This window comes from Syzygium oleosum, unplaced genomic scaffold, assembly GCF_021117445.2.
Source record: "Syzygium oleosum isolate NSW1041296 unplaced genomic scaffold, Sole_v2.1 Sole_v2.26, whole genome shotgun sequence".
NCBI lineage: Eukaryota > Viridiplantae > Streptophyta > Magnoliopsida > Myrtales > Myrtaceae > Syzygium > Syzygium oleosum.
In genome coordinates this window covers 4845554-4873260 of record NW_026607510.1, presented here as the reverse complement: position 1 = coordinate 4873260, position 27707 = coordinate 4845554, and the positions used below count along the sequence as shown (strand labels likewise).

The 27707-nt window shown below is 38.5% G+C and overlaps 2 protein-coding genes and 1 pseudogene across 3 annotated transcripts; all 3 read left to right on the top strand.

Annotated features, from left to right (window-relative positions):
- Positions 1–296: 296 nt before the first annotated feature.
- Positions 297–20058, top strand: LOC130134978 (cytochrome P450 71AU50-like). Of its 2 annotated transcripts, XM_056303115.1 has the most exons (3): positions 297–1241; positions 2274–2900; positions 20043–20058. In XM_056303115.1, the coding sequence occupies exons 1-2, from the start codon at positions 360–362 to the stop codon at positions 2892–2894; spliced, it is 1503 nt and encodes a 500-aa protein (XP_056159090.1). In that variant the 5' UTR covers positions 297–359; the 3' UTR covers positions 2895–2900; positions 20043–20058. The 2 variants fall into 2 exon arrangements, with proteins under 2 accessions (XP_056159090.1, XP_056159089.1); XM_056303114.1 differs by lacking the exon at positions 20043–20058 and having other exon boundaries at positions 2274–3074.
- On the top strand, positions 8234–10950 carry LOC130134979 (cytochrome P450 71AU50-like). Its single transcript, XM_056303116.1, has 2 exons — positions 8234–9136; positions 10185–10950. The coding sequence occupies exons 1-2, from the start codon at positions 8258–8260 to the stop codon at positions 10803–10805; spliced, it is 1500 nt and encodes a 499-aa protein (XP_056159091.1). The 5' UTR covers positions 8234–8257; the 3' UTR covers positions 10806–10950.
- LOC115681933 (cytochrome P450 71AU50-like) lies at positions 18620–22423 on the top strand (annotated as a pseudogene).
- The last annotated feature ends 5284 nt before the right edge of the window (positions 22424–27707 follow it).

Sequence of the window (27707 nt, the reverse complement as noted above, 5' to 3'; positions counted from 1 at the left end):
TTCCTCGTGTTTCATCGCCCATTTCGCAATCACCAGCCTCTTCCATCCTTCATGTCACTCTGGTTCTAGAAAACATGACAAATCTCGATTATTTTAATCATTTGATTGACACAATCAATGCGCATAGGGAGAAAAGATGTTCTTTTTACGATATCGAAATATCTTCACCATTTCTTAATTAATATGTAGTGTATAATATTTCTTGTGATTCTATATGAAGGGCCCACTAAAAAACAATGAACAATAAATTTCGCCCATTTTTATGCTAGAAACCCCCATCTACCTGTCATATCTTTATCTATATATGCAATGAAATCATCTCCATCTTCACCACCACTTCCTTCCAAATAGCCACCTCAATGGCCTGGATATGGATAACACTTGCCTTTGCATTGATTGCTCATTTCGTATTGCGAGCTTTGCTATGGAAAACACGGAGCAAGAAGAGATTACCTCCTGGTCCAAGAGGGTTTCCGATTCTTGGAAACCTCCCTTGGTTAGGACAAAACCCTCACCATGATCTTCACAAGTTAGCTCAAAATTATGGACCCCTCATGTACTTGCGCCTCGGGTTCGTGCCCACAATCGTCATCTCATCACCCGAAGTGGCCGAGCAATTCCTCAAGACCCATGATCTTGTCTTCGCGAGCAGGCCGCCTAATGAGGCCTCAAAGCACATCTCTTATGAGCAAAGGAGCTTGGCATTTGCACCGTACGGTCCGTATTGGAGGAACATCAGAAAGATGTGCACTTTGGAGCTCCTTAGCAATGCAAAAGTTAATTCGTTCAAGTCCATGAGAAGAGAGGAGGTCGGCTTGTTTGTGAGTTTTCTCAAAGATGCGTCTCACAACCACACGGCCATCGACTTGAGCGCGAAGATCTCGTCACTAAGTGCCGATATGAGTTGTCGGATGGTCTTCGGGAAGAAGTATATGGACAAGGAGTTTGACGAGAGAGGGTTCAAGGCCGTGATTCAAGAAGGGATGGTGTTGGCCGCGATACCAAACATCGGTGACTATGTTCCTTATTTAGCATCATTTGATCTTCAGGGGTTGACGAAGCGCATGAAAGCCGTGAGCAAAGTGTTTGATGCCTTCTTTGAGAAGATTATTGACGAGCACTTGAAGTCTAAGAAAGAGGAAGGAGAGAGCAAAGATTTTGTTGATGTCATGTTGGGTTTCATGGGATCGAACGAGGGAGAGTACCATATCGACCGGCCCCATATCAAAGCCGTAATTCTGGTAATTAATCAATTTTTTTATAGCTAGATTAAAAATAATCTCTGTAACCTTAACTACTGTTCAATTATCTAAGCATACATCGGAGTGGAAAATTTATTAGAACAAGGATCTCGCCAGTTAGGGTTCCGAGATTAGTAGTTAGGGATCAAAATTGATTCAAAAGACAATTTGATAGATTATAAGTAGAAATTTTAGTATATGGACCATCGTATTCAAACATCAAAAAAGATCTGTCATTTCGCTTTATAAATCAATTTTTAGGCGAATTTTAATATTTCAACTTGTATATCCTTTTAAATTCTTTATTAAGCATGTGAATTGGTTTCCTCCTCTCATTTGCAAGTTTTAATGGCATTTTTTTAGCAATGGTTACGACAGATAGTCTTGTTAGCTTCTTCATATATTGCTGTGAACGGACGGTGTTCAAGAATCTTGTAAGTCGCTGTCTTGTCTACCTACCGATCAACCAAGTGCGTCATATACGAGAAGTAGAAGTTAAGGATCACGACGGAGAGAAATTATTGACTCTTCCTAAAAAAAACATGTACTCGTCTCTTTCAAGCACCAGAGTCGGAGCGGTTAATAATGTTTTGTCAACTATGAAACAGTGAGTACTAGAGAGAACAAAGTCTGTTCAATATTAAGTGATTCATGGTCTATATTTCCATATGGGTTTCAATAAGTTGATTCATGTATGAAAGGAATAGCTAGTTGAGACAATAATTTCCATTATCCAACATCAAATATGAAAAATAAAAAAGTTGTTTATCTTTTTAATTATCTTAAGCATTATTCTTACTGGAAATCATACTTAGGACCTCATAAGTAGTTTCTTGATAGTTTCAATTGACACATTGATTTTGTTACAAAGGTGCTCTAAATATGCTTGTTAAGTAGCTAATTTTAGAAAGTTTATGTTTTCAATGCACTAATTTTTCTTGTAACATCCATGACTTAGTCTATTATAAATGTGCTTGATAAGTGCAATCATGATACTCGTGAATATGAATCTCTATGTGTTTCTCCAAGCAGGACATGTTGTCGGGTTCGATGGACACTTCAGCGACAGCAATAGAGTGGGCAATCGCCGAACTTATAAAACATCCTAATGCAATGAGAAAGCTCCAAGATGAACTAGAGAGAGCAGTGGGACTGAATAGAGCAGTGGAGGAATCAGATGTAGAGGGCTTGGACTACTTAGACATGGTCATCAAGGAGACCATGAGACTTCACCCGGTGGCTCCACTTTTGCTTCCCCATGAGGCAACCGAGGACTGCACAGTGAACGGCTTCCACATACCACGCAAGTCAAGGGTCATCGTGAATGTGTGGTCCATCGGAAGGGACCCGAAAGTGTGGACCACTCACGACCCGAAAGAGTTCGTGCCTAAAAGGTTCTTAGGGTCGAGCGTGGACGTTAAGGGTCGTGATTTTCAGCTCTTGCCGTTTGGGGCGGGCCGTCGAGGGTGCCCCGGGATGCAGCTTGGCTTGACCGTGGTGCGGTTTGTGCTTGCTCAGCTCGTACACTGCTTTGACTGGGACCTTCCTGGCGGCATGTTACCAAGCGAGCTTGACATGACCGAGGAGTTCGGGCTCACTACTCCTAGAGCCAAGCATCTGGTGGTTACACCTAGGTACCGTTTGCACGAGTAAAAGAGAGTTAACTTATCAATGAATGATTGAGTTCCCAAAAATAAGTATGATGTTATCAGGAAGTCTCGTGGTGTTAGTTTTAATACCTAATGGATTGCCTATTGATTTGTAATGTAGTATTGGCTTGATTTTCCAAGTCTCATTTTCCTCTGAATGAAATTCAAATAAAGGATTTTGAGACGTGGAGACTTGAGGCTTTTTAATTTCTTCACTATAGTTTAGAGCATTGTGTTGTGTTTGATGTCTCTGAGGTTCCGCCAACTCTGAGAAAGAACCAATTTGATACGAAGGTCGAATTGAAGCAAAAAGGTCAAGATGTTCGGGGGCCTGGCCACCAGGTTGGATTTCCGGTACGAGACATCCAGGGGGAAGGCTGAATAGGGTTCGACGCCCTAGCCACCAAGTAGGGCTTCCGGCCACAATATGAGAAAGCCTCTTCACTACTACAGGGTGCCGAGCACCTGACCTGTGTTGAGAAAACCTCCTAAGTTATTTTGACAAAACATTTCATAAGTTTTTATTGAATCTGACTTAAACAATTTGAGGTGATATTCATTGAAATACAATGTTTAGATTTTGAGTATCTTATTCATGGTTCAAAGTATTCGCGGACATCATCAATATATGTCAAGAATATTCTTAAAGCAATATGAAGAATCAGTCAAAGGCAGCGCTTGATATTATTGAGGCTTTTTATGATATTCAGACTTTACATATCCGGACTTAAGAAAGAACTCAGAATCAGACTTCGAGATTCCAGACTTTGTCAAACTCAACGATATATAGACAATACAACAGCTAGTGATCTAGCTTGGATTTCTTTATTGGAAATTACTGATCTTTGATTTTTTGAGATTGTTTTGCAACGATCAAAATCAAAGCAAAACATTAGAAATGGGTTGTATTCAATCACAACATGATACTCTTTCTATACGAAGAACTCCGCTTATGGAAACTCCGATTTGATTGTGTTGGCAACTGAATCATCTGAGAGACTTTGATTGCATTATCCAACAACTACCGAATCTTCATTAAGCATTCTTATCCAATAGAATCATTGGAGAATGAACCTCTGAAGACTGTCCAATGGCTAGATTGGAAGTGGAGGAGCATAAAAGGAGATCCTAGTGCTAAAGAAAGATGCGATATTTTGAATCTAAAATCCTAAAGTATTGAGAGCTTCAATCATACACACTTGTCTTTCTTAAGCTGGAACTTTGTAATCGCTAAAGAAGTTTTAAAGAGGAGTCACTCTGATTCTGTAAAAGGGAGTGACTCTGAGATACTAATTAAGAGTTGACATCCTCATCTGTAACCTCTGATTGATTCATTAGTGAAATCCAGCCAACAAGCTGTCTACGTCGAGAGTGAGCATAGGCTTACTATAAACCAAACCACTATATATTTGTGTGTAAATTCTCTTATCTCTAAACTCTTATCGTTTATCTTTGCATATCGATATTCTGCATCTGATTGTTGTTCAGACTGTTATCTCACTTGAAATTGACAGTACCTATTTTGATTGTTTCAATTCCGCTTTAATTAATTTAAAATTGGTCATAATCACCTATTCACCCCCTTTAGGTGATCCTTATTAACCACCTCAACCTGCATGGCTGGACCTTAGACATGGCTAGGCGAGCAGATGAATGGCATTGCGATCTTTCCATGTTTCGCATCTTAAACTTGTTATTAACTTGTTTTCCACTATTACACAAAATATGTACACCATTAGTAAGAAATATTTTTTGTTTTTCAAGAAAGTAATAGGAGAAGAATATCATAAAGCTTCTAAGCCTAAGAGTCCAATGATTTGCTACTAACTTTATATCTACTATTAACTCTAGTTGATTGACATTATTATTTTGGGTTAATACCACAAAAAACCCCAAACCGGTACACATGTGACAATTTTACTCCAAACTAATTTTTTGACCGCAAAAAACCCCAAATTGGTACACCTATGATAAATTTACCCTCAGTTTGTTTCCGTTAAATTTTACTTTCAAATTACTTTGTTAAATGACACACGACAGTTGTTTGATTTGCCAATTTTATGTTTTACCCTCTATTTGTCACAGGTGTACCAATTTGTGATTTTTTATGGTATAAATCTAATTTAACGGAAATTAACGGAGGGTAAATTTGTCACAAACACCAGTTTGGGGTTTTTAGTGGTCAAAATATTAGTTTGGGGCAAATTTGTCATAAGTGTACCAGTTTGAGGTTTTTTGTAGTCAGAAAAATAGTTTGGGGTAAAATTGTCATAAGTATACCAGTTTAAGGTTTTTCATGGTATTAACCCTATTATTTTTAACCCAAGCTAAGAAATGTGACTTCAAACTACTCTTCAATATAGAATAAATGTAGAAGACAAGAGATTAAATACCTTTTCCCTTCCTTTGGGCGTGTAACTCCATCTTCTTCACAGCTTGAAGTTCAAAAGTTTTTCTATTCCACTCTCTTTCAACACAATCAAAGTCCAAACTCACTTTCAATCTAGTGTCTTACAAGGTATATTCATAGACTTTCCTTTATTTTTATCAAATTAGCTCTGTTGTTTTCTGAAGAATGATACTTGTTAAATCTGATATTTATTTTGATTTCAAGGTGATTAAAGGTTTGCTTTGTTAAAGATTTCACTCGAGGTAAGTGAAAACTCTATGGACTAAGCTAGAATGATCTACTTATTACTCTTGAACTTGGTTGATTGATTATTTGCTTAGTTTATGTTTTACTCTATGTGTGATTTGTCAAGAAAACTTCCTAATATATTTTGAAGATCGACAAAACCTTCCATAGTATTTATTGAGTTTGACGAAAGTATTTTCAGGTGACGAAGAAACGATATTCAGGCTCTAGTTATTGTTATCTGAAAATTATGTCTGAAGTTTCTCATTTTCTTTGTGGAGATAAAAAACTGTTATGGATATCATTAGAGCAACATGAAGACATCACCAAAACTTGGACATGAATATTGCCAAGACATTTGGCATCTTTAGACTCTATGCGAAGTTCATTCATACTCAGGAAGTATTCAGACTCAAACAATATCGTCTGATCTAGAAGTATAATCAAACTTAGAATACAAATTATATATTGCAATGGCTAGTGATCTTGCTCGGATTTTTACCATAGAATATGATGATTGATCTTCAATCTAAAAGATTGTTTTGCAACAAACTTACTCAAAACAAAACATCTTTGATTGATCGACAATCTTCCTTTAGATGGGATATTCTTTCCAAATGAAGAACGCTACTTACGGAAACCCATCTTTGGTTGTATTGGCGACTGAATCAATGGGAGATTATGATTTTGTCACTTAACGGCTACTCAATCTTCTTGTAGCATTCGTATCCAACAAATTGATTGGAGAATGATCCTCTGAAGACTGTACAATGGTTAGATTGGAAGTGGAGGAGTATATAAGAAGATTCAAATACTGAAGATAATGAATGAGATCGTGAATCTGAAATTCCAAAGTCCAAGAGAGCTTCTACCTTACACACTTGTCTTAGTGAGCTTCAAAAGTGTAATCTTTAATAGGTGTAGAAAAAGTGACTCTGAGATAGTGAGACGAGTAATTCTATTAAAGTTCACAAAAGACAATTTTAAAGTATGTAAAGCTCTTTCGAAATTTGGAATTATAAACTCTTGATCAATCTTCTATGAATTAAGAAACTTTATAACTAGGACTAAATAAATTTAATTGATATAAGATGCATTGAAACTTGATAAGACTCTCCAAATTTGTGCACCAGCCTAGAAAGTCAGATAGCCACCTTAGAAAATGAACAAACAACAAAGGAATTTGATCATAACAACCTCTAGTTTCTAGATAGTCAATTGGAAGCCAAGTCTTGTAAATCGACAACTATACCGTGTAATTGGTAACTTCATCCTTGAACCCACATAATTAAATTGCAGTCAAAATTGGCTTTTTCTTGCACGAATGGCAATTGAGTTGGTTCAATCAACGGAATATGAGTTGAGCTTGAGAGCTGATGAATAGAGCCCGATGCTCCCGCATCAGTGTGTATATGTAAAAGAAAGATTACTAAATCTATTCATAGAAATTTATTTTCCTTCACCTCAATCCATGAATTCAACTTGCACACTAAAATAAATTTAATTTCCTTTATCTTTTTTTACTTCTTTCCCGTCTCTATATTGTCTTTTGTTTCCATAGCCGCATATAAATGAATCTGTATGATTGTATTTATTGTTATGTATTTTCAGATTTATATTAGCATTGTTAAATAAAATACATGTGGGCCGGTTAAGTGAACCATCTCTAGGTTCGAAACGATAGAGTGGATCTCGTGTTCAAATAATAGTTTTATCTCTAGGGTTAATACCACGAAAAAACCTAAATTAGTACATTTGTGACAAATTTACCCCAAACTAATTTTTTGACTACGAAAAATCCCAAACCAGTATACCTGTGATAAATTTATCCCAAACTGGTACATTTGTGAATACCATGAAAAATAAAAAACTGGTACACCCGTCAACTGTTACGTGTCATACAACTCAAAAATTTGATAGTAAAATTTAACGAAAACTAACTTGGGGTAAAATTGTCACAGATGTACCAATTTGAGATTTTTTGTGTTCAAAAAATTAGTTTTGGATAAATTTATTATAGGTGTACCAGTTTAGGGTTTTTCGTGGTATTAATCCTTATTTATATAGTGTAACCTTAAGGTTATGCCAATCACCCTTTGGGTAATATTTATTACCTCATACATGTGAATTGGGAGGTTTACATACATTCGAGCATATATCTTTTTTTATCTCACTCATCTCTTCTATGTACATGTGTATGCGGTACTTATAAAGATCGAATCCCGGACTTGGTACTCTCCAGTCCTAAAGCCCAATCGCTTTACCAACAAGATCGCATGTCTGTTCGCTCATATGAGCAAATTAAACAAATATATTTTAATCGCATATCGCTAAAAGTTTCCCAAAATCCATAACCATAAAAAAAAAAAAATCCCCTACCCATCACTTCCTTGTGTTTTTTTTTTTCCCCATTTCGCAATGACTGGCTTTTTCCATCCTTCACGTCATTCTCGTTTGAGAAAAAAACTTTGAAAGCGCTTATCTCAATCATATGATTGACAAATTCAATCCGCGTCGTGAGAATAGATGTTTTCTTTTTTCACTATTTCTTAATTAATCTGTAGTCTTCTGAATTCTAGATGAACGGGTCCACAAAAAACAAAGAGTAATAAATTTCACACATTTGAAGCTAGAAACAGCCATCTCCCTGTCATATCTTTTATATATATATGCACCGAAATGATCCCCACCTATCATCTTCACCCCCCACTTCCTTCGAAATAACCAACTCAATGGCTTGGATCTGGATAACACTCGCCTTCGCTTTGATTGCTCATCTCTTATTGCGAGCTTTGCTGTGGACACAAAGCAACAAGAGATTGCCTCCTGGTCCAAGAGGATTTCCGATTCTTGGAAACCTCCATTTGTTAGGAAAAAACCCTCACCATAATCTCCACAAACTAGCTAAAAAATATGGACCCCTCATGCACTTGCGCCTTGGGTCCGTGCCCACGATGGTCGTCTCATCACCTGAAGTGGCTGAGCAATTCCTCAAAACCCATGATCTTGTTTTTGCGAGCCGGCCGCCGATTGAGGCCGCGAAACACATCTCTTACGAGCAAAGGAACTTGACGTTCGCGCCGTACGGCCCATATTGGAGGAACATCCGAAAGATGTGCACTTTGGAGCTCCTCAGCAATGCCAAAATCAACTCCTTCAAGTCCATAAGAAAAGAGGAGGTCGGCTTATTTGTGAATTTTCTCAAAGATGCATCTCATAACCGCACGGCCATCGACTTGAGCGCCAAGATCTCATCGCTAAGCGCCGACATGAGTTGCCGGATGGTGTTTGGGAAGAAGTATATGGACAAGGAGTTTGATGACAGAGGGTTCAAGGCCGTGATTCAAGAAGGGTTGGTGTTGGCCGCCACGCCGAACATCGGTGAGTATATTCCTTATTTGGCACCATTTGATCTTCAGGGGTTGACGAAGCGCATGAAAGCTGTGAGTAAAGTATTCGATGCTTTCTTCGAGAAGATTATTGACGAGCACATGGAGTGCAAGAAAGAGGAAGGAGAGACCAAAGATTTTGTTGATGTCATGTTGGGTATCATGGGATTGAACGAGGGAGAGTATCATATCGACAGGCCCCATATCAAAGCCATAATTCTGGTAATTAATCAATTTTTTGTCTCTAGATTAACAAATAATGCCCGTAAACTTAATTATTGCTCAATTATCTAAGTGTACGTTGGAGTGGAAAATTGATTAGACCAAGGATCTCGCTAGTTGAGGTTCTCAGATGAGCATAGTTAGGGTTCAAAATTGATTTAGAAGACAGTTCCATAATTCATAAGCGGATATTTGAGCGTATGGATCCCCATATAGAAACATCGAACAAAATCTGTGATTGCACTTTGTAAATTGATTTTGTAGACGAATTTTAATATTTCTACTATTATATCCTGGTAGAATTTGTCTGTATTTGATTAAGCATGTTGAATCGATGCCGTCCTCCCATCCTCTCTTCTATCAAAGATTTGCCAGTTTTAATGGCAATTCTTAAGCAATATCATTTTGTCTATAAATATGGTTACAGCAGATAGTCTTGTTAGCTTCTTCATATATTGATGTGAACGGACGGTGTTCAGGAATTTTGTAAGTCTCTCTGGGTTATCTATCTACCGATCAACCAAGTGCGTCATATACGAGAAGTAGAAGTTAAGGATCACGACTGAGAGAAATTATTGTCTCTTTCTTCAAGTGCATGTGCTTGTTGTCTCTTTCGAGCACCGAAGGTTGAGCGGTTAACATTGTTTTGTAAACTACGACACAGTGAGAGCTAGAGACAACGATATATTCATGGTCCATATTTCAAATAGGGTTTAAATAAGTTAATCCATGTATGAAAGGATTAGCTAGCCATACCAAATATTACATGAAGAAAAATAGTTCTTTATCTTTTTATGAAGTATTATTCTTACTAGAGATCATACTTAGGGGAAATCTCATAAGTAGTTTCTCCTATGGAGTCAATTAACATGTTAATTTTGTTAAAAAGGTGCTCCATACGCTTGTTGAGTAATTAATGATATAAAGTTTGTATTTTTACTGCATGGATTTTTCTCGTAACATGCATAACTTTCTCTATTGTAAATATGCTTGATAAGTACAATTGATATACTCGCTCGTATGAATGTCGATATGTTTCTCCGTGAAGGACATGTTGGTGGCTTCAATGGACACTTCAGCAACAACAATAGAGTGGGCAATGGCTGAACTTATCAAACATCCTAGTGCAATGAAAAAGCTCCAAGAAGAACTAGAGAAAGCCGTGGGACTGAATAGAGCAGTGGAGGAATCAGACACAGATGGCTTGGATTACTTAGACATGGTCATCAAGGAGGCCATGAGGCTCCACCCGGTGGCTCCACTTTTGCTTCCCCACGAGTCGACCGAAGACTGCACGGTGAGCGGCTTCCACATACCCTACAAGTCGAGGGTCATCGTGAATGTGTGGTCCATCGGAAGGGACCCGAAAGTGTGGACTACTCATGACCCGGAAGATTTTGTGCCTGAAAGATTCTTAAGGTCGAGCGTGGATGTTAAGGGGCGTGACTTTCAGCTCCTGCCATTCGGAGCGGGCCGCCGAGGGTGCCCTGGGATGCAGCTCGGCTTGACCGTGGTGCGGTTCATAATTACTCAGCTCGTGCACTGCTTTGACTGGGAGCTTCCTGGTGGCATGTCACCGAGTGAGCTAGACATGACCGAGGAGTTCGGGCTCACTACTCCTAAAGCCAAGCATCTGGTGGTCACGCCTAGGTACCGTTTGAGTGAGTAAAAGATAGTTGACTTTTCAGTGGACGATTTAGTTTCCAAAAATAAATATGATCTTATCAGGAAGTTTCATGGTGTTAGTTTTTATACCAAATGGATTGCCTACTAATTTGTAATTTGTAATGAAATTCAATAAAGATTTTTGAGTCGTGTGGAGACTAGAGACTTCTTAATTGCTTCGCTATAGTTTAGAGCATTGTGCTGTGTTTGATGTCTATGAGATTCAGCTAAATCGGAGAAGGAGCCAATTTGAATCGAAGGTCGAATTGAAGCAAAAACGTCAAAATAGGTATATGTACATTTACGGGGTTCCGGGGGATCATTCCTAGATGCCTATGTACAAAAACATCCGGGCACAAGGTGGTATGGGGTTCGTGCCTTGGCCTCTATTGGGTTATGATTCATGCACTCCATCAATAGGAAGACACAGGGGTCCCACTCGAGAAATCTTATGTCTCGATTTCTCTTTCTCGCATATACTCTCTATATCATTGTGTTTGTGCATTTAATCCTAACAGCCACCAGGTTGCCAGTTGGGCTTCCGGCCACTGCGAGAGAAAGCCTCTTGATTTTTGCAGTGTGTCGAGCCCCTGAGCTGCATGGCCAGGCCGTGAACCTGCCAAGGCAAGCATATGCGTGAGGTCCCGGTCTTTTCCTTTTTGCGTCTTAAACTCATTCTCAATCTATTTCCAATTATTACGCAAAAGAGCCATCATAGAAACATTTATGCTGGAGACCCTCTACATGACAAAGAGCTCGAGCAATCGTTTGTTTCTCAAATGAAGTATCTAGGCGTTCCGGATGGTGAAAAGTAAGTCTATCAGAGCCTACCTAGACAAGTTTAGAGAATTATAATCAAATTCACTCAGTTCTACACAAAGACAAATATAGAGAATTGAATGTAGCACGTGGTTCTTTAAAAGTCATATCTTTTTTCTAATGCATTTTTGCTGTCTGTTCATATTTTGCCTTCGTACTTTCAAAGGGAAATCCACAACGGGCGAATTCGTCATGCACCACGTCACGAAATCAACAGTCTGACCAAAAACAAATAGAAGTCAACAGGATCTTGGGATTAATAAAAAATAATAATAATAAGAGACCAAAGTTTGAGTGTAGGTTCAACATAATAAGCCTCCATGTTTGTCCAGGGCACACCAAACCGCACAAACGTGTGAGACTTTGCTGAGCAAATTTGACATTACCACGGATGTTATAGGCCAGGAAAACTCAAATCCTCCTCCATTCTGATAGAATCATATAAACAAATATCGACATCGTGTGAAAAGGTCTGACAAAAGCTGTGTTTTTTGTCCTTTTTCAACGATTTTGTCCACGCAATCCCATTCTTGATCTATTTACTTTTCTCGAATTGGTTTCATACCAAAGATGTTACCACTCATCTTGTCTTTCTAGCTGGCTTTTTATTTATTTATTTAGTATTACTTCTCTTTTCAGATAAATTATTTGTCATAAAGTTGATCTTATGCTAAAGGGCAGCCGACAAAGATTTTGGTTAGCTTGTTTTCCTAGAAAATCACAATCCTGGTGGTGCCTAAAAGTCCTAACCGAGCATTACATAACGTCATATTACTCGAAAATCAACCAGCTATAACACATATATAATATCTCCAAAAATTTTATGTCACACCCTAAATCCTAGAGGAATAGGGGTAATGATAAGACCGTCATTCTCTTCAAAGTCAAAACACATATCGGAGTTTCTATAATCTAACAAAACATATGAATACATCTCCAACGCAAACCTAAAATTCAACCACCAAAAGTTTCTCATTATCAGCGGTCTCGTCTAAGGGCCTGAAAAAAATTTGGATCATTTCTCTACGTGTGTATGCCATCCTTGCTTAGGGGCCATATAGTTTCGTTGTGCATTCTGACATATGTAACTCTACAAATTCCAAATTACTCAAGATTTACAAAAAAAGTATAAGGGGGTTGTTGATATATAATGCGGAAACAACAGGATTTTACAACTCACCCATGAGTAGCTCAGTTGGTTAGGGCGTACTTGGGATTGTGTGGTTAGACGCACTGATCCCAGGTTCGATTCCCCAGCTGAGCACTTGTGATTTAAGTGGGGGGCCATGGCGGTGGGTTGCTGTGCTAGTCTCCCCCGAGGAATAGTCGAGGTGCGCGCAAGCTGGCCCGGACACTTCGGTTACCAAAAAAAAAAAAACAACAGGATTTTACAAATTAAGTCAATGCGAAAATACCAGAGAAATAAACAAGAAACGATAAAGGACACCAGATATTTATGTGGTTCGGTTCGAATATCGGTACCTATATTCATGGGGAAAGTCAGTAACAAATAATCCACCATAATCGGAGAATCAGAGGTACAATTCGCTTATATGCTCGAGTGTTTTCTACACCTAAATTTAAGCCCAAACACAAAATATTTATGAATAAATAACCTAATTAGACGAAATAAATTCACTGCACAAATCATCGCGTGTTCGAGCCCAAAGCAAAACGCTCATGTACGGCTCGGAGAAAGAACGGGCCTCGCGACTTTCTTTTCTTTTCTTCTTTGCGCGGCTCGTCATCAGCACTGTGCGGCTTCGTGCGGCTCTCGAATTGTGCGGCGGCTTAAAACCACAGAAAAGAAATCTTCTTTCCTTTTATGCGAGTGTCACAGGAAGCAACACCTAGCCCCTTTATTTTCTTTCCTTTTATTACCCCTGGGCTCACAAGCTTTTCTCTGCAGCTTTCAAGGTGTCACAGGATTAACTCCTTTTGTTGACCGCCCAACTACAGGACAAAGATGTCCACTGTACGTCCGAGAGATGATCTTTTGTGGGCAATAATAAATCTTGAATATTATCTCCAGGGTACAGATCTTCACGGCCAAATACGAAAACTTATCTAAGCGAGAGTCACATTCTGTAAACGGTTTAAACTCGAGTTATAATTTAACAGGGTTAGTCTCATTGCAAAGACATATCGAATAGCATGGATGCAAGAAATACTTTGGTAGCGAACAATATTCCAATAATTAATATATACATTTTATATGTTTCTCAAAGTCGACCCCAAAGCCGAAATGTAAATATGCACATCCCGATGCTACTTCTAAGTGACAATTCAAATTGACGGATGGGAGTCACAATATAAATTTTCGATAAATGTTTCTAAGCAAAATAATCCCTACCTATCCAAACATAATTTTGCAGAAAAAAAGAAAAAAATTAACTTACATGTCCAACCCAATTTATGTTATGACAAATGCATGATCATGCTAATCATATAATATACCATAAGAGGCGAAAAACCACTTACAGTCATGTTTGAATGATCACGCAAAGATTCTACGTCACAATAAAAAAATAATGGGTTCAATCTCTTTGGACAAAACCATTCTACATGCACGTAATCGAAGATGTGAAATCTAACCATAGAAATAAGAACCAATGACTTCCAAAAACTTATATGCTTATCTATTACAGATCCACCAATTCATCCGTAAAAAGCAAAAAGAATAACATCCCAATCTAATTTCATGGATGTAGAGTATTGTCAATACGCCATGGCAACTCATCCAGATTAATTATCCTATTTCGAAAATCGTGATATTAAATTGTACCCACCTTAAAATTAATCTCATACTCGAAATTTGTTTAAAATCATTGCCCATACAACAAGCGAATCCATATCTCTATAGTATTATCGAACTCAAAACACGAATATCAAATAGAATTCTATCTAATACTAAAATACCATCAAGCAACTTCATTTCCCGGTGAAGTCCAAACTAATTCGAGAATCATATTTCATTACGCATTTTAAAGCTAAGGCTTTGCCTTAAGTGCCGGCCCATATAGCCCAGAACCACATCGGGCAAGTCGGATGAATCACCTTCTTCCAGCCAGTGTATTGTCATTTTTGGGCTGAGCCCAAAAAACCCTAATTGAGCACGTTATATAAACTAAATTACTAAAAAAATAACCCCTTAGATCCCCAAAATTACAACGATAATTCTTGTACAACATGGGAGCCCATAACTAATTCCAGAATACAAAAATGTACCCTCCAAAATTTAAAAAAGGAAAATCATGTTTTTGTTGTGCACTATGATACCTTGAGCTCTACAACTCCGAAGTAATCAGAATTTGCAAACCTATACGTGGATCAGGCCCATTGCTGAGTAAACAATGAGCAGGTAATTCTAATACCTCAACTAGCAGATCCTATAGTCGAAAAATATAGATGCAGCATATATAAAATAAGCGTTAATATCACAAAAAAAACCCCAAATTGGTACACTTAAGATAAATTTACCCAAAACTAATTTTTTGACCACCAAAAACCCTCAACCGGTACACTTATAACAAATTTACCCTCCGTTAATTTTCGTTAAATTTTACTGTCAAATTGCTGAGTTGGATGACATGTATCAATTAACGGGTATACCAGTTTGGGACCAACTTGGAGTTTTTCACAGTATTAATCCAATTTAATGGAACCTGATGGAGAGTAAATTTATCACAAGTGTACCAGTTTGGGGTTTTTGATAGTCAAAAAATTGATTTTTGACAAATTTGTCACAGGCATACCAGTTTAAGGTCTTTTAAGGTTAAAAAATTAGTTTTTGATAAATTTGTTACAGGTGTACCAGTTTAGGGTTTTTTGCGGTATAAAATAAAACTTATTTCCCGAAGTTTGCTTAAATAAACCAATATTGCCAATTTGAAGTACCACATCGGCCATGAATGGGCTTATTCCATTTTTCACTTTTTGCGAGCTTAACCCAGATGATTTAGTTAAGCTCAAAGCCTCCCTATACCGGTCCAGTCAGAAATCCAATTTGTGGGGCTTATTACTCGTAAATGCTCCTAATATGTAAATATAACAATATATTTGTTTGGGGCCATAATCGACCCCTAATTTTTCTATGCAATGAATGGGGTTGCTAAAATTTAGGTGTCAACAAATCTCATGTTTCATTTTCGATTCCATGCACGTTTGGGTGAGATATCTGAAGTCTTCTCACAAATTTGCAGCTGGATATCCAGCTATGTCGGAAGTCTTCTCACGAATTCGCGGCTGGACGTCCAGCCAAAGCTGAAAACTTCATCTGGTCATGCTGCAAGTCGAACGTCCGAACCTCTTCCGGACATCCGAACATCCAAACCTCTTCCGGCCGTCCAAAGGTCGCAATTCGGACCCGCGGTAGCTTCACCTCAATTTGCCACTTAATCTGGACGTCCACCACATGATTCAGCTAGTTTGAATCTTGTCCACGCGCAATTTGAACTATTTCACTCGCTCCAGATGTCCTCAAATCAAATCAAGTCAATTTCAAACCATATTGGGACTAATTTCTAGCCATATTCAATAAATCTCCACCTTGAATAGAAGTCCAACTTCGTCCTCATCGATCGTCTCTCGCGAGCCCCTCTAAACTTCTCACCCTCTACGAACGCTGACTAAGTCCAAACAGTATTGAAACTTGGTCAATGACATAACATCATGAATACAATGGTGCTTGACATGAATGTGTTTCATTCACTCGTGATACATTTAATGTCTTGTCAAATGTGTTGCACTCTTATTGTCGCAGTAAACAACAATCCCAAATCGCAGAGTAAACCACCAAGCCAAATATTTTCTTTGATTGCCTCTGTCGACATTGTATACTCTACACCAGTTGTCAACAAAACAACTACAACTGCGCTTTTCAATAGATTGCACAACCCACAAAATTAGATAAAATACGTTGTTAAGGAACTCTACCCATCTAAGTCACCGGCCAAATTAGAATCCATATAACCTGTTATTGCTCTTAGAACAACATCTCTTCCCCAAATTCAACGTAACATCTTTTGTCCCTCTCTGAAACCTTAGAATCCATTTCACGGTCTCCTAGTGTCTCTTCCTAGTATAGGCTCACTACACTAACATGCGGAATATCCGGCCTAATGCAAATCATAGCATACATAATATCACCAAGAACACTAGCATAGGGAACACGACATTTATTCCCTCTCATCATTTGCTTGTGGTGTAAGTTCAGCTGAAACCTTACTATGCGCACAGCTAGCAGGATACTTACTATTTTCTCATTCGGCATGCTAAAGCACCTCAGCACTTTACATAAGCAATTATCCTATGGTAGCTGAAGCGCCCTTGGATACCTATTCCTCTAGATCTTTATGCTCTATTTCCCGTACCGAAGTCTTTAGTCTTGAGCTCACCACTCAATTGTCTCTTCAGCGTCAATATCAGACATATTATAGCTATCAATATATCATCAACATATAATAGTAAATAAATGCAACTACCACCTTCTAGCTTCCTATAAAACCTGCACATATCATGTGCATTCTTACTAAAATGGTGACCAGTTATACAAGAGTCAACCCATTATACCATTACTTAGGAGATTGCTTAAGGCTATAGAGGGATCGTTTGAGCAAGCATGCCTTGTCTTCATGGTCTAAAGCAATAAAACCCACCGTTTGTTGAATGTATGTATGCTCTTCTAGCTCACTCTATAAAAAAGCCATTTTGATATCTAGTTGTTTCAACTCCAAGATGTTTGCCACAACCAAACCTGATAGCACCCTCATCAAGCTATGTATCACTACAGGTGAGAATATCTTATAATAGTCACTACCCTCGTGTGAACCCCTTCGCTACCAAGAGTGCATCCTAGCAATTTTGACACGGTTTTTGTTTTCCTTTTCACTAGGGAGAAGTCTAAAGGGGATCCTTTTGAACCGTGAGTGAAGGCTTCGATTGCCAACGAGAGGTCAAGGTCTAGAACCTCGAGATTGATCGCATTAAATCGCCTCAAGAAAACCCATACAGTCTCATGCTCCTGTTGTTGGGCCTTCATTAAGAATGCCATGGCCTTACGGCTCGCCTTTTTGTTCATAAAATGGTTCATAAATATTACGCCAATTGCAAGATGGAGGAATCAAGGCCCATGATCTTCTTTTCACAAGCCAGCTGCCTCATGAGGCCCCAAAGCACATCTCTTATGAGCAAAGGAACCTATCGATCATGCCTTACGACCCACATTAGAGGAACATCTGAAATATGTGCACTTTGTAACTCTTTAGCAATTCCAAAATCAACTCCTTCAAGACCATGAGAAGAGAGGAGGTGGGCTTGATTGTCAAAATTTCTTAAAGACGCTTATCACGACCACATGGCCATCGACTTGAGCGGGAAGATTTCGTCGCTAATCACTGACATGAGTTGCTGGATGGTGATAGGGAAGAAATACATGGACAAGGAGTTCAACGAGAGAGGGTTCAAGGCCGTGAAGTGATGGTGTTGGTCGCGACTTCGAACATCGGTGATTTCTGTTCCTTATCAGCTTGAGTTTGAAGAGAGATGTTAGAGATAATCAGGAATTTCTACAGGATATTTTATTATGTTAGAGATAATTATGATGTTTATGTTGATTATCCATAACTCTCAAGATCGCACGTATATTGTACGTATATTACACGTATATTGCACGTATATCGCCATTTGATTGTGCATGTCTTGATTAAGATATTATCTTAGAATAGTTATCTAATAAAACCTATTTTGATGTATTCTTCATTAATATATATTTATATTTATATTTATATCAAATAAAAAAAATTCTAAACTCTATTTTCCTCATTTTTCTTATCTATTCTTATTCTTGATGTATAGACCTACAAAAATACTATCATAGAGCAACAAATTGTGTCAATTTTGGCCAGAAACATCCACTCCCTCTAATATCTTAAACTTTATATCCAACTCAATTATCTCCACCAACGTCTTCGTACCATCTCCTTCCAAATAACCACCTCTATGGCTTGAACATGGATAACACTCACATTCACTTTAATTGCTTATCTCTTATTACAAGCTTTGCGGTGGAAACATAGAGCAAAAAGAAACCGCCTACTGGTCCAAGAGGATTTTCGATTCGTGGAAACTTCCCTTTGTTGGGAAATAACCCTCATCATGATCTTCAAAAATTAACTAAAACTTTTAAACCCATCATCTACTTGCGCCTCGGGTTTGCGCCCGCAATCGTCGTCTCATCGCCTGAAGTGGCCAAGCAATTATTCAAGGCCCACGATCTTGATTTCACGAGCTGGCTACCTCATGAGGCCTCAAAGTACATCTCTTATGAGCAAAGGAACTTGTCATTCGAGCCGTATGGCCTATATTGGAGGAACATCCAAAAGCCGTACACTTTGGTGCTCATAGCAATTCCAAAATCAACTCCTTCAAGTCCATGAGAAGAGAGGAGGTTGGCTTGTTTGTGAATTTTCTCAAAGACACGTCTCATGATCGCAGGGCCATTAACTTGAGGGGGAAGATCTCGTCGCTAATCGCCAACGTGAGTTGCCGGATGGTGTTAGGGAAGAAATACATGGACAAGGAGTTTGACGAGATAGGGTTCAAAGCCGTGTTTCAAGAAGTGATGGTGTTAGCTGCGACGCCGAACATCGGTGACTATGTTCCTTATCATCTTGAGTTTTAGGAAAGATGTTAGAGATAATTAGGGATTTCCATAGGATATTTTTTTATGTTAGAGATAATTATAATTTTTATGTTGATTATCCGTGTCTCTCAAGATTGCACATATATTACACGTATATTACACGTACATTGCACGTATATCGCCATTTGATTGTGAATATTTTGATTGAGATATTATCTTAGAATAGTTATCAAAGAAAGCCTATTCTAATGTAGAACTAGAGAAAGCCGTTGGATTGAATAGACCAGTGGAGGAATCAGACACAGATGGCTCGGGCTACTTAGACATGTAGATCAAGGAGACCATGAGGCTTCACCAGGTGGCTCTGCTTTTGCTTTCCCACAAGTCAACCGAGGACTGCACGGTGAGCGGCTTCCACATACCCTACAAGTCGAGGGTCATCATGAATCTGTGGTCCATCGGAAGGGACCCGAAAGTGTGGACCACTTAGGACCTAGAAGAGTTCGTGCTTGAAAGATTCTTAGGGTCGAGAGTGGATGTTAAGGGGCGTGACTTTCAGCTCCTACCGTTCGGGGCGGGCCGCCGAGGGTGCCCTGGGATGCAACTCGGCTTGACCGTGGTGCTGTTCATAGTTGCTTAGCTCATGCATTGCTTTGACTGGGAGCTTCCTGGCGGCATGTCGCCGAGCGAGCTTGACATGACCGAGGAGTTCGAGCTTACTACTTCTAAAGCCAAGCATCTGGTGGTCACGCCTAAGTATCGTTTGATTGAGTGAAAGAGAGTTGACTTTTCAATAGATGATTTAGTTCCCAAAAATAAATCTGATCTTATTATGAAGTTTCGTGGTGTTAGTTTTTACACCAAATGGATTGCCTACTAATTTGTAATTTGTGATGAAATTCAATAAAGGATTTTGAGTCATGCGGAGACTAGAGACTTCTTAGTTACTTCATTATAGTTTAGAGTATCGTGTTGTGTTAGATGTCTCGGAGATTTAGCCAAATATAAGAAAGAACCAATTTGAATTGAAGGTCGAATTGAAGCAAAAACATCAACATAGGTATATGTCAACATGAGTTGTCAGATGGTGTTACGGAAGCAATACCTAGACATGAAGTTCGATGGGATAGGATTCAAGGCCGTGTTTCAAGGAGTGAGAGAGTTAGCCGCTATGCCGAACATCGGTGACTATATTCCTTATCAACTTGAGTTTGAGGAGAGATGTTAGGGATTTCTATAGGATATTTTCTTATGTTAGATATAATTATGATATTTATGTTGATTATCCGTGTCTCTCAAAATTGCACGTATATTACATGTTTATTGCATGTATATTATACGTATATTGCACCTATATCGTCATTTGATTGCGCATATCTTGATTGAGATTATCTTAGAATAGTTATATAATAAAGCCTATTCTGATGTAGAACTAGAGAAAGCCGTGGGATTGAATAGACCAGTGGAGGAATCAAACACACATGGCTTGGACTACTTAAACATGGTCATCAAGGAGGCCATGAGGCTTTAATGGTGGCTCCGCTTTTGCTTCCCCACGAGTCGATCGAGGACTGCACGGTGAGCGGCTTCCACATACCCTACAAGTCGAGGGTCATCGTAAATATGTGGGCCATCGGAAGGGACCTGAAAGTGTGGACCACTCAGGATCCGGAAGAGTTCGTGCCTAAAAGATTCTTAGGGTCGAGAGTGGACATTAAGGGGTGTGACTTTCAGCTCCTGTCGTTCGGCGCAAGCCGTCGAGGGTGCCCCGGCATGCAACTCGGCTTGACCGTGGTGTGGTTCGTGGTTACTCAGCTCATGCACTGCTTTGACTAGGAGCTTGATTCATGGTTGCTCAGCTCGTGCACTACTTTGACTGGGAGCTTCCTGGCGGCATGTCGCCAAGCGAGCTTGATATGACCGAGGAGTTCGAGTGTACTACTCCTAAAGCCAATCATATGGTGGTCACGCCTAGGTACCGTTTGATTGAGTGAAAGAGAGTTGACTTTTCAATGGACGATTTAGTTCCCAAAAATAAATCTGATCTTACAGGAAGTTTTGTGGTGTTTGTTTTTACACCAAATGGATTGCCTACTAATTTGTAATTTATAATGAAATTCAATAAAGGATTTTGAGTCATGCGGAGATTAGAAACTTCTTAATTGCTTCACTATAGTTTAGAGCATCATGTTGTGTTTGATGTCTCGGAGATTCAGCCAAATCCGAGAAAGAACCAATTTGAATCGAAGGTCGAATTAAAGCAAAAACGTCAACATAGGTATATGTCAATATGAGTTGCTGGATGGTGTTAGGGAAGAAATACCTGGACATGGAGCTCGACGGGATAGGATTCAAGGCCGTGTTTCAAGAAGTGATGGAGTTAGCCGACATGCCAAACATCGGTGACTATATTCCTTATTAGCTTGAGTTTGAGGAGAGATAATAGGGATTTCTGTAGGATATTTTCTTATGTTAGACATAATTATGATATTTATGTTGATTATCTGCATCTATCAAAATTGCACGTATATTGCACGTATATTACACGTTTATTGCACGTATATCGTCATTTGATTGTGCATATCTTGATTGAGATTATCTTAGAATAGTTATATAATAAAGCCTATTCTGATGTAGAACTAGAGAAAGCCGTGGGATTAAATAGACCATTGGAGGAATCAGACACAAATGGCTTGGACTACTTAGACATAGTCATCAAGGAGGCCATGAGGCTTCACCCGGTGGTTCCGCTTTTGCTTCCCCACGAGTCGACCGAGGACTGCACGGTGAGCGGCTTCCACATACCCTACAAGTCGACGGTCATCGTAAATATGTGGGCCATCGGAAGGGACCTGAAAGTGTGGACCACTCAAGATCCGGAAGAGTTCGTGCCTAAAAGATTCTTAGGGTCGAGAGTGGACATTAAGGGGCATGACTTTCAGCTCTTGCCGTTCAGCGCAAGCCGTCGAGGGTGCCTCGGCATGCAACTCGGCTTGACTATGGTATGGTTCGTGGTTGCTTAGCTCGTGCACTGCTTTGACTGGGAGCTTCTTCCTTGCGGCATGTCGCCGAGCGAGCTTGACATGACCGAGGAGTTCGGGCTTACTACTCTTGAAGCCAAGCATCTGGTGGTCACGCCTAGGTACCGTTTGATTGAATGAAAGAGAATTGACTTTTCAATGGACGATTTAGTTCCCAAAAATAAATATGATCTTATTAGGAAGTTTAGTGGTGTTAGTTTTTACACCAAATGGATTGCCTACTAATTTGTAATTTGTAATGAAATTCATTAAAGGATTTTGAGTCCTGCGGAGATTAGAGACTTCTCAATTGCTTCACTATAGTTTAGAGCATCGTGTTGTGTTTGATGTCGAGATTCAACCAAATCCGAGAAAGAACCAATTTGAATCGAAGGTCGAATTGAAGCAAAAACGTCAACATAGGTATATGTCAACATGAGTTGCCGGATGGTGTTAGGGAAGAAATACTTGGACATGGAGGAGTTCGACGGGATAGGATTCAAGGCCGTGTTTCAAGAAGTGATGGAGTTGGCCGCCATGCCAAACATCGGTGACTATGTTCCTTATTAGCTTGAGTTTGAGGAGAAATGTTAGGGATTTCTATAGAATGTTTTCTTATGTTAGAAATAATTATGATATTTATGTTGATTTTCCGTGTTTCTCAAAATTGCACGTATATTACACGTTTATTGCACGTATATCGGCATTTGATTGTGCATATCTTGATTGAAATTATCTTAGAATAGTTATATAATAAAGTCTATTATGATGTATTCTTCATTAATATATATTTATATTTTATTTATATCAAATAATGCAAAAATTCCTCAATTCTATTTTTCCCATTTTTCTTATCTATTCTGATTCTTGATGTAAAGGCCTACTAAAAAACTATCACAGAGCAACAAATTTTGCCAATATTGGCCAGAAACATCCACTCTCTCTATTATCGTAAACTACATATCCAACTCAACTATCTCTACCAACCTCTTCATTCCATTTCCTTACAAAAAACCATCTCAATAGCTTGGATATGGATAATACTCACCTTCACTTTGATTGTCCATCTCTTATCACATGCCTTGCAGTGGAAAACACAAAGCAAGAAAAAACCGCCTCCTGGTCGAAGAGGATTTCCGATTCGTGGAACCTCCCTTTGTTAGGAAAAAACCCTCACCATGATCTTCAAAAATTAGCTAAAACTTTTAAACTCATCATGTACTTGCGCCTTGGGTTTGTGCCCGCGATTGTCGTCTCATCGCCTAAAGTGGCCAAGCAATTCCTCAAGGCCCATGATCTTTGATTTCGCGAGCTGGCTGCCTCATAAGGCCTCAAAGCACATCTCTTATGAGCAAAGGAACTTGTCGTTCGTTGCGTATGGTCCATACTGGAGGAATATCCGAAAGACGTACACTTTGGTTCTGCTTAGCAATTCCAAAATCAGCTCCTTTAAGTCCATGAGAAGAGAGGAGGTTGGCTTGTTTGTAAATTTTCTCAAACACGCGTCTCACGACCGCATGGCCATTAACTTGAACTAGAAGATCTCATCGCTAATCGCCAACTTGAGTTGCCAAATGGTGTTCAGGAAGAAATACATGGACAAAGAGTTCGACACGATAGGGTTCAAGGCGTGTTTCAAGAAGTGCTGGTGTTAGCCACGATGCCAAACATTGGTGATTATATTCCTTATCAACTTGAGTTTGAGGAGAGATGTTAGAGACAATTAGGGATTTCTATAGGATATTTTCTTATGTTAGAGATAATTATGATATTTATGTTGATTATTGCACGTATATTGGCATTTGATTGTGCATATCTTGATTGAGATATTATTTTAGAATAATTATATAAGAAAACCTATTCTAATGTATTCTTCATTAATATATATTTATATTTATATTTATATCAAATAACACAAAAATTCCTCAATTCTATTTTCCGCATTTTTCTTATCTGTTCTGATTCTTGATGTAGATACCTACTAAAAAACTATCACAAAGCAACAAATTTTGCCAATTTTGGTTAGAAACATCCACTCCCTCTTATATCTTAAACTATATATCCAACTCAATTATCTCCACCAACCTCTTCATACCATTACCTTCCAAATAACCACCTCGATGGCTTGGATATGGATAACGCTCACCTTCAGTTTAATTGCTCATCTCCTATTACAAGCTTTGCAGTGGAAAACACAGAGTAAGAAGAAACCGCCTACTGATCTAAGAGGATTTTCGATTCGCGGAAACCTCCTTTTGTTGGGAAATAACTCTCACCATGATCTTCAAATTAACTAAAACTTTTAAACCCATCATGTACTTGCGTCTCGGGTTTGTGCCCGTGATCGTCGTCTCATTGCCTGAAGTGGCCAAGCAATTCCTCAAGGCCCACGATCTTGATTTTGCGAGCTGATTGCCTCATGAGGCCTCAAAGTACATCTCTTATGAACAAAAAAACTTGTCGTTCGTGCCGTATGGCCCATATTGGAAGAACATCCGAAAGACGTACACTTTGATGCTCCTTAGCAATTCCAAAATCAACTCCTTCAAGTCCACAAGAAGAGAGGAGGTCAGCTTGTTTGCGTCTCGCGACCGCATGGCCATCGACTTCAGCCGAAAGATCTCGTCGCTATCATGAGTTGTCGAATGGTGTTAGGGAAAAAATACATGGACAAGGAGTTCGACAAAACAGGGTTCAAGGCTGTGTTTTAAGAAGTGATGGTGTTGGCTGCAACACCTATACCTTTCAAACGGATGAGTCGGGTCGGGTTTGGGTCGGCTCATAAATGGTTCTATCCCAATTAACACATTAATCTGTTTATGACCAATTTATTCGTAATGTAAATTTCTTGGCACATACCCAGTCATACTCGACCCGAATCATATTGCTAAAACACTTCCATTTTTAACTCAATCTATGAAAACTTGTTTCTTATGATTTTTTTAAAATTATATTGCTAAAACACTTCCATGTAATACAAATTAGTGTACAAAATTTATATTTTTTTTAAAATTGAGGCTTCATTTGTTTCGCAAAAAATGTGACATTTCTAGAAAATGTTTTCCAGGATGCCATTTTCCAAGAAAATGATAATTTTTCCGGTGTTGGACTGAAATCTGAAAACAACCGGCAATGGCCTTACCTAGGGCCTTGGTGGCCCCACCGGCCTAGGGCAAAGCAGCCCTCACCCAGTCTGGGCGAGGCCTTCGTGGCCGGCGAGTATTACCGGTGACCCTCGCTGGCATAGAAAAAAAAAAGGAAAAGAAAAATAAAAAATTAAAATTATTAAAAAAAATCCACATGGGAATGAAAAATTAAGTAAAAAATCTACGTAGGACGATTTGCTGGAAATGACATTTAAATGATCAATCTTAGTCCGATATGGCACTTAAGTGATAAAAAAAAAGTTATGACACTCAAGTGAGTATCATACGAAAATTATAGCACTCCTGTTGTTTTTATCCCATGGTAAAGCAGTATGAAAGGTCACATGATAAGAACAGCTACAATCAAGCACTCAATCATCACCTGTTGAACTCATGGTGACTGCTAACACATCATTGGCATCATTGGAACTATTATTTACTGGAATAACAACATTACCAATGCCAACAAACTTCACCTCAACTCTTTTACCCTTGTACTTCAGCCAATTTCTCCAATAGTACCATACCTCATCGTGGTGATAATATTGGTGGTTCCGAACTTGGACCTTGATTTCGAACAGATCTTCCATCCCCTCGCTCTAGATCCTCTGCTTTTGTCTCTACCCCAAAATACCAAACTTTGCATCGTATCTTGCGCTAAATTATCTTCTTGGACCTTGTAACTTTTTTTGCTACTTCATAGAAAACATTGTGGACTTTACCTCTTCTAATATAACTGTAGTGCGCCCCAATAATAGTGGATTAGGAAAGTGCTCAAAAGAATTTGGTAGAGACACCAACAACATCATGCATCATTTCCCATCAAGCAAAGCCTCATTGATGTTCATCAAGTCCAGTATGAGTTCGTTAAACTCGTCTAAATAAGCTCTTATAGATGTGCCTTTAACCACCATGAATTTGAAGCATCCTTTTAAGTATATATAAATGATTATTCAAACTCTTCATTAGATAAATGACTCACGTTTTGCCCACAACATTGTGGTATCCCTCTCTTCAACCACTTCAATCAACTCTTCATTCGAAAGATTCAATTGGATTATACTTTTACCTTCTCCATCAACTCGACCTTATCGATCTCTTTCATAGTTTCTAGCAGTTTATCCTTACCCTCTAACACTTTCGCTGCATATTGATACTCCGTTGTCGCGGCCTTTTCGAAGGTAAACCACAAAGGGAAAGCTAATGGATTGCTAAACTTACATTTAGCGTGGACTCTCCCAACCCATATAAATCACAACTTTAATTTATTCAGGAGTCGCCACTAATCTATTATGAGCAATTATAAACAAAATAAGATGTAGCAAAACATCTTACTTTGTGAACCAGAGATTTCATGTATACAGGACTTGATTACGCTAAATAAATCTAGCACCCTTTCGGTACCTTTGCTCTTTTTAAAAAAAAAATTCTCAAGAAGCCTTTGTCGATTTTAATTTCACAATATGTAATAGGTGATCATGTGGATGCACAAGCAATAATTTAATAATCAACAAATTAAAGCAATAAATAAATTGTTAGAAAGGGAAAAAGAACCTCGATGTGTTTAGCAAAGAAAAGGCGAAGCTTTATTATCATAAAATGTGATAAAGGTCCTGCAAGGTATTAAGTAGGAAGCAAACAATAATGCATGCAACAATAATAATCCAAGTATGCTTGTGCAATGTTAACTAATTCTTTTTGGGTTTCTTCATTTTAATGAATGCAATTTTAATGTAAGTTATGTCTATGTGAATTCTAACTTAACATGCATGAACTATTAGACTAATGACATGAGATTGGATTATTTAAATGTAATCTAGATATGACCCAAAATATGCAACATTCACGAATATTTGTTAAAAACGCAAAGTCTTATGAAAGCGCAGACTATATGATGGAGACACATAATCAGCAAATAACTTCAAGAATTATTACTACGCATCAATGCTAATGGAAATTATGCTATATCATTCAATAGTCATCAATATCTATCAAAGATACACAATTATCAAATTATGATGCAAAGAAAATATTATTGATTAATCCTAGATACAAATTATTATATGACTTCTAATGTACCTAAGATATGCAATTTCTAATTAGGAAACATGCATGAATGCAATCTAAACTCAATGCAATAATTTTTTTTTGTATTTTTATAATAGGAATGTTTCCTAAAGTAATGACATGTAATATGTAAGCCCAAAATTGGAAACAAAGGTAGTCGGGGGTCCTATCATAGGTCTTAAAGATCAATTTACATGCACGACTCAAAAGAG